Source organism: Pezoporus occidentalis, unplaced genomic scaffold (genome assembly GCF_034315485.1).
Source record: "Pezoporus occidentalis ecotype Australia unplaced genomic scaffold, CSIRO_AGI_Poc_V1 ctg183, whole genome shotgun sequence".
Classification (NCBI taxonomy): domain Eukaryota; kingdom Metazoa; phylum Chordata; class Aves; order Psittaciformes; family Psittacidae; genus Pezoporus; species Pezoporus occidentalis.
This window is the reverse complement of record NW_026913673.1, coordinates 2,028,989-2,041,091: the sequence shown is the minus strand read 5'-3', so window position 1 is coordinate 2,041,091 and position 12,103 is coordinate 2,028,989. Positions and strand designations below refer to the sequence as shown.

The 12,103-nt window shown below is 51.4% G+C and overlaps 1 protein-coding gene across 1 annotated transcript in view; it reads right to left on the bottom strand.

The window, feature by feature from the left end:
* LRRC75A (leucine rich repeat containing 75A) overlaps window positions 1-9,253 on the bottom strand; it is a 70,972-nt gene extending 61,719 nt beyond the window's left edge. The window contains exon 1 of the mRNA XM_062615786.1: window positions 9,082-9,253. Within this exon, the coding sequence (XP_062471770.1) occupies window positions 9,082-9,156 (75 nt within the window). The 5' untranslated portion in view covers window positions 9,157-9,253. The remainder of the gene's footprint in view (window positions 1-9,081) is intronic.
* Window positions 9,254-12,103: the final 2,850 nt, after the last annotated feature.

Here is a 12,103-nt window from a genome sequence, read left to right as displayed (position 1 = left end):
ACCCCTTTCTGATCCCGGGGTTTGCCCAGGATTCCCATCCTAAATGGGAAAACCCACTCTGGACAAGTATGGCCCAATGTGGACCATGAGTTCTGCCTCACCCGGCAGGTCCTGGGGTTCATTTCTTGGTCTAACCCTCACACTTACTGTTTCTCTAGGAAACAGGAAAGAAACACCCCCAAATCCAAGGACAGTTGTTTCATCACTCCCAAAACCTTTCCCACAACCAGAAGGGGACAAAGCCACAGCAACTGCAAGCACCTGGAGCACCCCCAATCCCACCTATGTCCGTCCCTTCCCCAAGCATTCAAGGAGTTCAAAGCAGAGATTGAGCCGAGACCAAGCTCTCATCATGCTCTCTGGTTTAGGAGGGCAGCGCAGGACTTGCTTTTTCTTGCTGGGGATGGAATGATTGGGATTCATTTTAAATGTCAGCATCAGATTCAGCTTGCTGCTACCCATTGCGTGGAAAGGACTAAGCTGACTATGAGAAATATTCCTTTCAAGATGGCATTTAAAGGAATCACAGAGTTAATGGGATTTTCATCTCTTACTTAACAAACAACGACCAAAAAAGCCCTCAAAACCCAGCCTCAGTGTAAGACAGCATCGAACCCAGCGAGAGGAGAGGCGTCAGCCTCAACAGGCCTTCTCTGGGGATGAAGGGCAAATTGAGAAATGGGATTTTAAGAGAACAAAAGGCCATCCATATCCCAAGCTTGATTCAATTCCGCTTTGACAAGGCGCAGCGGTGAGACAGGGCTGAAGGGCCTCCTGAAATGCTACGGGATGTAATTGCGGCTGAACTAAACTCCAGGATAAATGGGGCAATGTAATGATGAGAAATATTACATGCACCGAGAGAGGTTTTTAAGGAGAAATGAAAGACTCTCCTATAGAAGCACTTATGTTTCCTCCAGGCAATGGATGAAGTTTTCCTGTGTTCACCTTCGAATTCACTCAACGCATTTAGTCCAAGGTAGAAAAGGCAAGTGAAAAAGGATTAAAAACTATCCCTGTCTTCATCCTGAATAGGAAATCTCAGTGCAATACAGAGGGAAGCATCTTCCTCCTGCTCCTCCTCACAGCCTGGCCTCAGCAACAATAGGTAGAGAAGGGCCAGAGATGAGGAAAAGGGGGATGCAGTCACTGAGCCTGGGTACCAGGGGGAACAAGGTTACCGCAGGCAGGAGCGCAGAGCTGCCAAACCCCCAGATCCCAACGTGGAAAGCTGTCTTCTTCATTGTTAATTTGCTACCCCTCATCACTTCTATTACACCAGAATAACTGTGCTCACACAAATGGTTTTGTAAGGAAAGAATCAGCATTCAAATCAAAGCCCAGACGCCTCCCAAGCAATTCTACTGCAACAGAAGGAAGCGAGGATGCTTCATGCAGCACCCTTGGCCAACCCATTTCACCTCCAGATCCCCCATTCCCCTTGCAAGCTGGGCTCACTGAGAGGCCTCTCCTCCACCACCCTGGGGAGCACAAGAGGAGGTCCCTCTGGTACTCCTTCCTGTATCTTTAACACAAACCCAACCCAGCAAAGGCTGTGTTCATCTCCTAAGAGCACATGGGGGTTGTTATGGGGTTTGACAGGGATTTGGGAGGGGGTTGGGTGTTTGTTTGCATTTTTGAGCTATTTTTTGCCACTGAAAACTGTTCAATCATGGAGCCCAATCAGAAGAGCAGAAAAACATCTGTTAGATGCCAGAAGCATGCCCTCAAACAGAAGGGGTGGCTGAGAGGGCGCTGGGTGAATGCACCCCTCTGCACCCGCACTGACCCCTCTCGAGCAGAGGGGAGCAGGGGCAGCCCACATCCCCCATGCTCACTGGATCCATGCACGTGCTCCGTGCTCCAGAGGCTCTTCCATAACCCCACATTGTGCAGATTCACCTCTCTCCTCCCAGATTTCCCATGCAAAACAGGCCCAAACCCTTCGCCCTGAGCACACACAAAAATACTTAAGCTGCCGGAAGCAATCCATCTTCCCTTCACGTGATGCCTCCAGCTTCTTTCCCACTCCACAAGCTGGATGCTGTGTTTATAAAGCCAAAAAGGCTGTTTACACACCGGCTAGGACTTGTTTAGCAAGAGGTTAAAGCTGCCAAATATTTGCCTGGAGTCATCCTGAAACCCACCCTTTGCTGTCCCTGCAGCAGGAACGAACCCGCCTGGGGAGTTCTGTGCACTCTGGGCTGGAGGGAGAGTTCTTGCCTTGAGATGCTTTAGCAGTGTCAAAGATCAGCGGGTGTTTTAATGGAGAGCTCTCTTTTTGTGCTGCAGCAAGGGAGGCAGCTAATTCTAATGTGGGTTTGGGAGTCAAAGCTCTGGGAGTGAATCCTGAAGACAGCATCATGCTGCAGAGCTGCATCCTCTCCCATGCTCTGGTACCCATCCGTAACGGGATGCAGGCACCCAGCAGTGCTATAGGGGTTCACCCAGTGATGGGGGGGAATGAAGGACTGGTTGCTGCCTGTTGGGAGAGGTGAATCACTGGGAAGGGGACATCCAACCAGGACCAGCTCCGTGCCTGGGAAGCGCAGGGCCAGGATCGCATCCATCCCTCCCGGAGAAGCCGGAGCGGGAAGCGAGCGCAGCGCCTGGCTGGAGCCAAGAGCCACGAGTCAGCTTGACTCACGCTCCTGAGGGTTTCCAAGTGTTTCCCAGCATCCAGCAGTGACGTGAAGATGGATGCTTTGGAGGGGCTGACCCCATCCATTGCTGCCACAGCCCAGAGCAGAGTGCGTTTGGCCTTGGGGATAGGGGCCATCACTTATGAGTTTACCGAGTCCATTCTGCACATGCCTGTGTCACTGGATTAAACACTCTGGTTTCCAACACTCTGCTCTCCAGTTTCTGTTTGACCATCATCTGCTGCTCCAGGACCCAGAGCTCAGTGCCTGAGACCATAAAAGCATCATGGAACCCCAGCCTGGTTTGGGTTGGAAGGGACATTAAAGCTCCTCCAGCTCCAACCCCTGCCACAGGGGACCCCTTCCACTAGAGCAGCTTGCTCCAAGCCCTGTGTCCAACCTGGCCTTGAGCACTGCCAGGGATGGGGCAGCCACAGCTTCTCTGGGCACCCTCACAGGGAACTTCATGCCATTATCTAACCTCCACCTCCCTTCTGTCAGTTTAAAGCCAGTTAAAGACCAAGTTGCTGCTATTTGGCAGCTTCGACCCCATCAAATCTCAGCACCAGACACAGGAAGAGCGGTGCTAGCCCCGTTACCCCCACAACTGTACTCAGTAAGCTCCAGCCGAGCTGGCAGCACCTTTAGAGGAGGAACAAAACCACCTCCATCCACTGGAGCTACTGGGGCTGAGCAGGAGCTGAACCTGGGGGTTGTTTATCAGGAACAAACGGCTGCAAATCCTATTTGTGCAAAGCTGCTTAAATAAACCCTGTGTTCGGAGCCTTCCGTTCGCCCAGTGCAGGGGCTGGGGTGTTTTGCTGCTAAGGGTGAGGGGAAAGGCGAGTTTCCAGCCTGGGTTTGCCATTCAGGCTCAGCACCCGAGCCTGGCATTGAAATATGCAGCTCTCCAGGCTTAAAAGAGTAAAGAAATGGGAATTTGTAAGCTCTGGTACCTGCTGCTTAATGGAGCCTGAAAGGAAAAGGAATGCAGATGGAGAGGGGAGGGCAACAAATAAATCCTCATCATTTCATCTCCCTTATGGGCTCTGTATGCTCATTGAGTGATGTGGCCTCAATGAGCTAGGCTGGCATCACAGGCTTTATCTAGGATGAAGAAACTCATTTCTGGCCATATCAAAAGAGCAAGAAATTCAAGCTTGTAACTTCTATAGGGTTATAACTTAGTTATGAGAAACAAACTGCACCATGTGCAGCACGATGTAGTCTTAATTTAATTGCAGAATTCAGCTTTAACCTTCCCATTTTAGCTTTGTTAGAGCTGAAGACCACTGTATTCTATTTAGAGGGCAGAGTGGCATGCTTTCCCCAAGACCCCCAGCATGGACTGCACCAAGAGCTGGACATTCCCGAAGCGATGCTGTGATCCAGCTTAGGCACCTTCTCTATTCATAGAGGTGAAAAGACCCTTCTTTTGGGGAAGGAATGAGCCTTTTGTGTTTGCACTTCCAATCTCTCCAGCATGGGGTACAGCTGACCTAAATCCAACGTTTCCTGGCCACAGAGAGGCTTAAACCACAGGTTTCTTTCCAATCTGGAGTAAAAAGTGTATAGTTTCAAAGCACGAATTAGAAATCACAGTTTTCAGTCACTGGCATAAGGAAAACCTCCTTATTCTGGAAACACTCATGTTCTTATCGGGTTACTGTGACAGTGATTAGAAAGAAGGCAGCTGATATCAGCGTTACACTGTGGTTCTCTTCAAGACTGCATTTCCTTCTTTGTCCTCTCTTTTGGGGAGGGTCCAGGGATGCACCTGGGACGATGCCACTTCCTAAGCTGCCCTAACAAGGTCTGCAGAGGGGTAAACCTCACTGGGAAGCCTTGTCCATGGGTTAAAATAGACAATAAACCCCACCTTGCATCATGCACCACACCGGCAGCGAGATTCCATCCCGTTTCATTGGCATAATCAAGCCCTTTGGGGTCATTGCAGCCGAGAAGGGTGATGTGAGTCAGGCCGAGCTGAGCCAGCATCACCTGCTCTCGTGATAGGGAACACACCGTGTTTAAGAGAGAACTGTGGAGCAATCCCGAGTGCTTGTGTGGTCAGGGCCCCCCATCCCCTCCCGTCACAGCGGGGGGCTTTGTGAAGCCAAACCTGGCTTTAGACCATAGAAAATGGATTTATTCAGGCAGTAAAATCCCAACGTTCCCTAAGTCTTGTCCCTGAGCACATCCAGAGGGAATCGGCCCTAACTCCCAGCCAAGATGCCCAAGACCCCCCCCATTAATACACAGTGGGTCTGGCACAGATTTAACCTCATTGGTGAGCACTCCCCTTCATCCTCTGGTCACCCCAAAGGGTCAGAACCCAGGATTTCCCTATCCCAGCCTGGCCAAGAAGCCCAGATCCAGGTGCTCAGGCCCTCAGCTCCAGCCCTCGGGTTTGTCTGTGTTCCAAAGCCCCATTCCCATTAACCGGCACTAAACAAGGGGCTGGTGAAGTCTTTTGTATAAGACATTTGTTTCCTGGGAAGAGGGGGAAGGGAAACAGCTTAAAGCATGCCTTGGGATGCCGGAATAATCCAGCCCAGATGGGAAATGTGCTCATAAAGGGAAGATGTTAAATACAAAACAACCGTGGGGGGGATGCAGAAGGGCAGGAATGGAAGGGAACAAGCGAGGGCAGCGCCTCTTGCAGCCTTCATGCTGCAGGTGATAGCCGGGAAAGCCAAACTCCACCTCTCCTGTCTTTGCTTTCATTCTTTGTTCCAACAGCACAAACAGGATCACCTCCCTCATCATGACAAGAAAACAACGGCAGAAACCACCTGATGAAGGTAAAGAGGGGGAAAGAAACTGCAGCTTTCTGAAGGAAGAAGGAAAAACAGGGCTAGAGGAAGAGGATGCAGGTGAGGAGCCCCTTCCCCTTCACAGATGGGAGCAACAACAGTTTAAGGCACTTTAGAAAGGAAAGAGGAGGCATAACCCAAAATACAGACCTAAAACCTGGGGCGGGGGGGGGGAATATAGAAGCAGTGCTGAGAAGCATGGATCTACTTTGCCATAGGGCTCCTGCTGTGGCATTGCTCAGCATCGCAGTGGTACCCCGTGCAACACGAACGTACTTCAAGGTTAGGACATCAGTTTTGAATGCAGTGATTGAACTTAACCTCAGAGCAGTAACCAGGAACAGCCACCAGCAAAAGAATCACCTTAAATTAACCGAATGAACAAAATCAACCTTAAAAGCATCACAGAAATCAACCACTGACGGGTCAGACCTTCATCCCGCCCCAGCAGACTCAACACAGAGGCTCCATCCCCTCCCCAGTGCAGACCTAACACATTGCTATAGGGCTCCCTATCATGAGCACAACGATAACAAACACCCCTTTTCAACAACCCAGAGCCTCTGTTATAGCCAGCTGCCATCAGAGGGATGAGAGCAGCCGGGATGGAGACGCTCTTGCCCTGGGACAACCAGTTCAGACGCTCGGTTTCATTTCTGTTTCCAGCATAATGAGCACACGTTAACCCAAAGGCACAACAAGACTCAGGGAAGAACAGACAAAGCTGCTCCAAGTGCCAGATGGAAGCAGCCCTGACCAAATTCAGAGGCCTCTTCCCTGCTTTAGCCTTCTCAGCCTTAATCTAGATAAAAGCCTTTGCTTCTTGAGCAAAGAGCTTATTTTGCACTGTAAGAAGATGAGAGTGTTAAATCTTTGTGAGCCAGGGGAGTATGGCTATTTAGAGGGGATGAGACATCCCTAGACCCACACCTTGCACTAGATGTGCCCAATCTCACCCTTCTTTCTAAGTGGGGGCAAATCACTACATGACGTGGGGTAGCCTACACCCATTGGGAAAGAAGAGCCCATTACCCCAGTGCACAGCTGCCATTGGAAGGTCAGCCCATGGACGGGCAATGGACACACCGGGTTCCCCCATCCTGTCCCTTGGGAATGCCCATAATTAGGAGGAAAAATACAGGGAGACCTCCACGTTCCAGCCCTTGCTTGTGCTATCAGGATGCCTGTCAACACGTTCCTGCTGCCAAGGGCGGCTGCAGACAAGCGATGAGCTGATGGATGTGATGGGGTGAACCCAGGGGGTCGGAGGGAAAGTTACAGGCCTGGAAGCTTTAAAAGGCACAAGAAGAAAGAGAAATCAAAGCTGAACGCTGCAGCTCTGCCTCTGCCGCAACCCTGAGCCCTGAAATCACCCAGGAGCGCTTTGAATCCCTGCAGAGAGGGCTCCGAGCATCTGATTCCGGATTGAAGCCGCAGCACAGTGAGCACCAGCAGCATTAACCCAGCACGCAGTGGAAGCACAGGGCCCTGCCTTCCTTCCTGGGCATCGTAGGGAGGCTTAAAAACCTCATCACACCCCAAAACTCCTCCTAAACACAGCCTCTCATTTAACAAACATGGATGCAGAGGTGTGGGGCTGCCACCTATAACCACAGCAGCCTTACACCGATGCTCTTCCCTGCTGGGAGCACCAATCCCATCCCAATGCAAAGCTCCTTCTGTGTTCTCAACCACTGCAGGGAGGTTTCATCCCTGTTAATGCAGTCCCTGTGAATGGTTGGGGTGGGTGAGAGCCCAGTGGAGTTAATTCCATCCATGGAGCTTACATACCAGGCTTAGAAGTCAGGTCCTACATCCATCACAGCAGGCATCCTGACTTGGGATGCTCTGTATCAGCACTGCACAAAGCTATGACAGCCCCAGAAAGTAACCACTGAGCCTGCCCACTGCCACTGGACACACAGCACTTCCCACCCCATCCATCCATGCACATTAAATGATCCCTAAACGCAGATCCCACAAACCAATCCAGAGACTCCAAAGGGATTTCTGGCTCACGTGATGGTTCTGGCTCTGCTCAGGGGGCTCTTCCCTCTTGTGGCTTTGGTAGCAGATAAATCCATCACATTGCTTTGTCTTTATGTCAGCATCAAAAATGCACACACACACACACACACATTTGGCATGGAGCAGATCCCTGTCTTTCCACATGGGATGGATTAGTGAGTCACCCTCTGAGAGCCCAAGAAGTTAAACTGAACTGCTGTAACACCTCCTTGGCCTCGTCTCACAGGGTTCAAACAGACCCACACACACACGTCCATTTGCCAGAAGGAAAAGCAACCCCTGCTAACCCTCTCCATGGAGAGGGCCGGGTGATGAGGTGAGGGATGGTCAGTTCAGAGGATGGTTTCCCATTTCCAGGAATGGGCTCCCCCCCCCCAGCCATGCCAAAGGTTTCAGCCTCATTACAACAGCAGGAACCCCACAGGCTTGGGGCTGGAAGGGCCCTATTGCAGGGAAATGAGCAGGGGGGTGCCCAGGGCAGCCTCTCCCTATGGAAAGGGCAGTGGGGGGGGATGTTTCCCAAAATCTCTTGGCAGCGAGGTACCATCTGGTTTTGCAATCAGTGGTGTGTGTATGAGCAAAGCTGTGCCACGTGAAGCGAGGGTGGAAGCAGCAGCGTTTGGCAATGATGGTGCATCACTAAGACACCTCAGAGGGGACAGATCACACTGGAGAAACCTCTCCTAAGCACACTGTGCTTCCAACATGAACATCTCAGTCTCCCCCCTGGCAGGTTAAAACCATTCCCCTTGGCCTGTCCCTACATCCCTTGTCCCAAGCCCCTCTCCAGGTTTCCTGCAGCCCCTTCAGGCACTGGAGCTGCTCTAAGGTCTCCCCTTCAGGAGCCTTCTCTTCTCCAGGCTGACCCAGCCCAGCTCTCTCAGCCTGGCTCCAGAACAGAGCTGCTCCAGCCCTCGCAGCACCTCCGTGGCCTCCTCTGACCAAGCCCACGGGAACACCTGAACTAAGAACCCACTCAGGAACATCATGGGAAAGGGCTGGAAAACTGCTGCTGTTCCAACAACTTTTCATCCCTTCCTAAATGAATCCCCCCCCCAATTTTAAGGGGTCCACAACATGACAAGGAAACACGAGGCAAGGATGGAACCAGCCTATCCTTGCCCTATGGATTCAGGAGGCGCAGACCCCAAACCCGCTCCCAGCGGTCCAAGACCGGGCTCTTGTCGCCACCTACCGGTGCCTCCTGGGGTAGCAGCCCCGCTCCCAGGCTTCGTCCCCTTCCCGGCAGGGAGCCCCCCCTTCCCCATCCGGCAGTTTTCACTTTGCCCCAATGCTACACATTATTTTCTATGATCAAGGAAGAATTTCCTTGGAATTCTCCCTTTTCCAGCTGTTTGCTCCATCTCTGAGCCTTAACGAACACAACCAGGGCTTCAGGAGGGTGAAGATCAATGAGGGGGGCACATTCAGCCACCTGCATTGCTCCAAGCCCTGCAGCAAGCCCCTAAACCACTGACCACCATTTCCTAACGCCCTTTGAGGTCTCTCTGAAGCCCAGCTTTGCCCCACAACACCAAAGGAACACCCCTGCAGCCACCCCACCACCACCATCCCTGCAAGGGACTGGGACTCACCAGGGCAGGAGGAATCCGGTAGCTCCAGTGCAGCCTGTTCACCTCCAAGGGGTTACTCCATTGCACCCAAACCATCCATTTACTGCTGGAAACCCCTCTCCACGGTCCCCTGGGGGGACAAGTAACCCCACTGACCAGCAGGGATTGCCATATGATAACTGCCCTGCTCAACCGAAGCCTCTCACTGCCGAGGTGAGGAGCACTCAGGGGTGATTGGTATCTGCTGTGCTTGGCAATCTCATACCCTGCTCCAGCTGTGCAGGACCAGGACTCCAACGCACCTGCCTCTAATTCAGGCCTTCTAGAAGATGCCAACTGTGTTCATTACAGGGCTCTGGGGTGAAATGGGCCCAAGGACATAAAGGCTTTTACAAGGACATAATGGGTTTAACCGTGTTTTTCAGGCTCTCGCCTTCCCCGAGTTGCTCCTGGGCTCTCATCCCTTCCTTACAGAGAAAACAACTTCATGGTGTAATTCATACCAAGACCTCAGAGAGGATATTGCTGTAACACCTCCTCTTGATAGAAGATAGAGGCCATTAACAGAAGGGATCTTTTCAAAGAACAGATGATAATGTCATGTATTGTGAAATGATTTACTCCCAGACATTAATAAGGTCCATGAAAAACCTGGCCTATGGCTTGTTCTACTCTTTTTGCAGCTAGAGATTGTACCTTATGTTGCTAGGACATGTAGTTACAGGCCAAGGGGAATGGCTTCAACCTGCCAGAGGGGAGACTGAGATGAGCTCTCAGGCAGAAGCTCTTCCCTGTGAGGGTGCTGAGGCGCTGGCACAGGGTGCCCAGAGAAGCTGTGGCTGCCCCATCCCTGGCAGTGTTCAAGGCCAGGTTGGACACAGGGGCTTGGAGCAAGCTGCTCCAGTGGAAGGTGTCCCTGCCCGTGGCAGGGGTTGGAGCTGGAGGCCCTTTAAGGTCCCTTCCAACCCAAACCATCCCATGATCCTATTTGTTTCATCAAGGTGCAAGAGTCACGTTGCGAGGAGCTAACAATAAAGAGAGCACAAGGAAATCTCTGCTCCGGTCCCAGCCGTTTCTTGAACACCCTGTAAAGGAACACCTTCAGAAGGTAAATAGGGAATACAGGTTCTGCTGGGTGGCCTGGCAGGTTAGGACGCAGCCTCCTCCTCCTCGCAGCAGCACGGTCAATCGGATGCATTTTCTAGCCAGAGGATAAATGACTTCCATCAGTAAAAGTCACAGCTCTTGGAGCTGGAAAAGCCCTCTGGAAAGGAGAAACAGACCTACAAACACAAAGGCAGCTCAAGTCACCCCAAAAGGAACCTTGATCTCCTGAGAGCCTTGCACCTTGCTGCTCAGCATGGCTGCTATTTGTTTAGTGGAGCCTGGGGTTACCAGACTCCTCAAGGTCAGCTCCCAGGGCTGGTGAAAGCAAACAGGAAGGATACCCAGTTAATGGATACCTCAGAGCAGCCTTTGTGTGGGCAGCTCCGTATGAACATATGAGCATGTTTGTTTGAAAGGGTATTAGAAGAAAAAGGCTCAATTTGCTCACAGAAAGGTGCTGCTGCGAGGAGGGGGATGCTGCTCCTCCTCTGCAGCAACGCTTCCATGCAACACCAAAGTGTTTGGCACACAGCACTGATTAGAGAAGCCATGGATGATGGCAGATGCTGCTGCTCCTCCTGACCTGCAGCAGGCTGCTCCCGGTGGCTGTAATGTGACTGCAAACATCCCCCATGTGGGTTTCTTCCAGAGGAGCAAGCTTCACATCACTTTTCATTGCCCTCACTTCAGTTTGTTAGCAAACACCAGCGTTATGAGCAAACAGCCTGATGACTGGGTTATCAAAGGAATTCCCCACCCATCCAACCTGCCAGCACCTGGAATTAGCAGCAAAACAGCCTTTTCTCCCCCTTCATTGTACCAGCTGTGCTGCTCATACTATCCTGAGCCTTGGAAGGACCTGATTTAAAAGCATTAAATTCCAGCAAGACTTTCCCCTACGTAAAAGGGTTGGGAAACACCGAAGTGAATTCAACCACATGCTGATTTGCCAAGGACTTCTTTCCCAGTGGGAACTCACTCCTCGAAGTTTACTCAAGTGTAACTACGCAGCAAGAGCTCTGAAAACAGGATTTGCTTCAAGGAAGTTCTATAAGTCACTGAACAAAGCTGTGCACTCGCCAAATAGCGGCTGCTCGAGTTACGAAAGAGGTTCTTTAACAAACAAGTGGGTACGTGTCCCACTGCGTTTCTCTTCCTCTTTGCTGGCTGAAGGACAGGATTCAGTGGGGGCCGATGACTGCTGTGTTAAGCGGAGTAGGGACAGCCTCACTCCAAGCTCAGACCATGCTAACACAGGACATCAATGCTGGTTCAGGGCAGACACTTCCCAACCAGGTTTCCTACAGCCAAACCAAGGGGATGCATAAGAAATGGTCAATTAAAATCACTTTCTTCTACTCATTCTCAGAGTCCCTCTCCCCAGTAAAACTTACAAACCACATCTGCTTTTAAACAAAGCTCTCGTTTGCCACCACACGGGAGTAGGCATCATTTGGATGCTCTGAACTCTTTGTTTTGCAGAAGGAAGATAATCTGGCTGCCTTAACATTAGTCACATACACAAAACCCAGCTTTTAACCAGCTTCCAAGAGCAAAGCAAGGTATGTTCCTACCCTCTCCAGCACTGAAAACACGCAGGTGCAGCTTACTCCAGCTGCACAGTGACTGGAGCTAGGACTTAATCACAGAATAGTTAGGGTTGGAAAGGACCTTAAGATCATCCAGTTCCAACCCCCCTGCCATGGGCAGGGACTCCTCACACTAAACCATATCACCCAAGGCCTCGTCCAACCTGGTCTTGAACACTGCCAGGGATGGAGCATTCACAACCTCCCTGGGCAACCTATGCCAGTGCCTCACCACCCTTTATCTTCAACAGCCACCCAGAGAACTCCTCCAACCACCTCCAGTCACCTCCAGGCACTCTGAAGCACCCAACATCTGGTCTTGGCTCAGCTGAGTAAGTTACACAGTG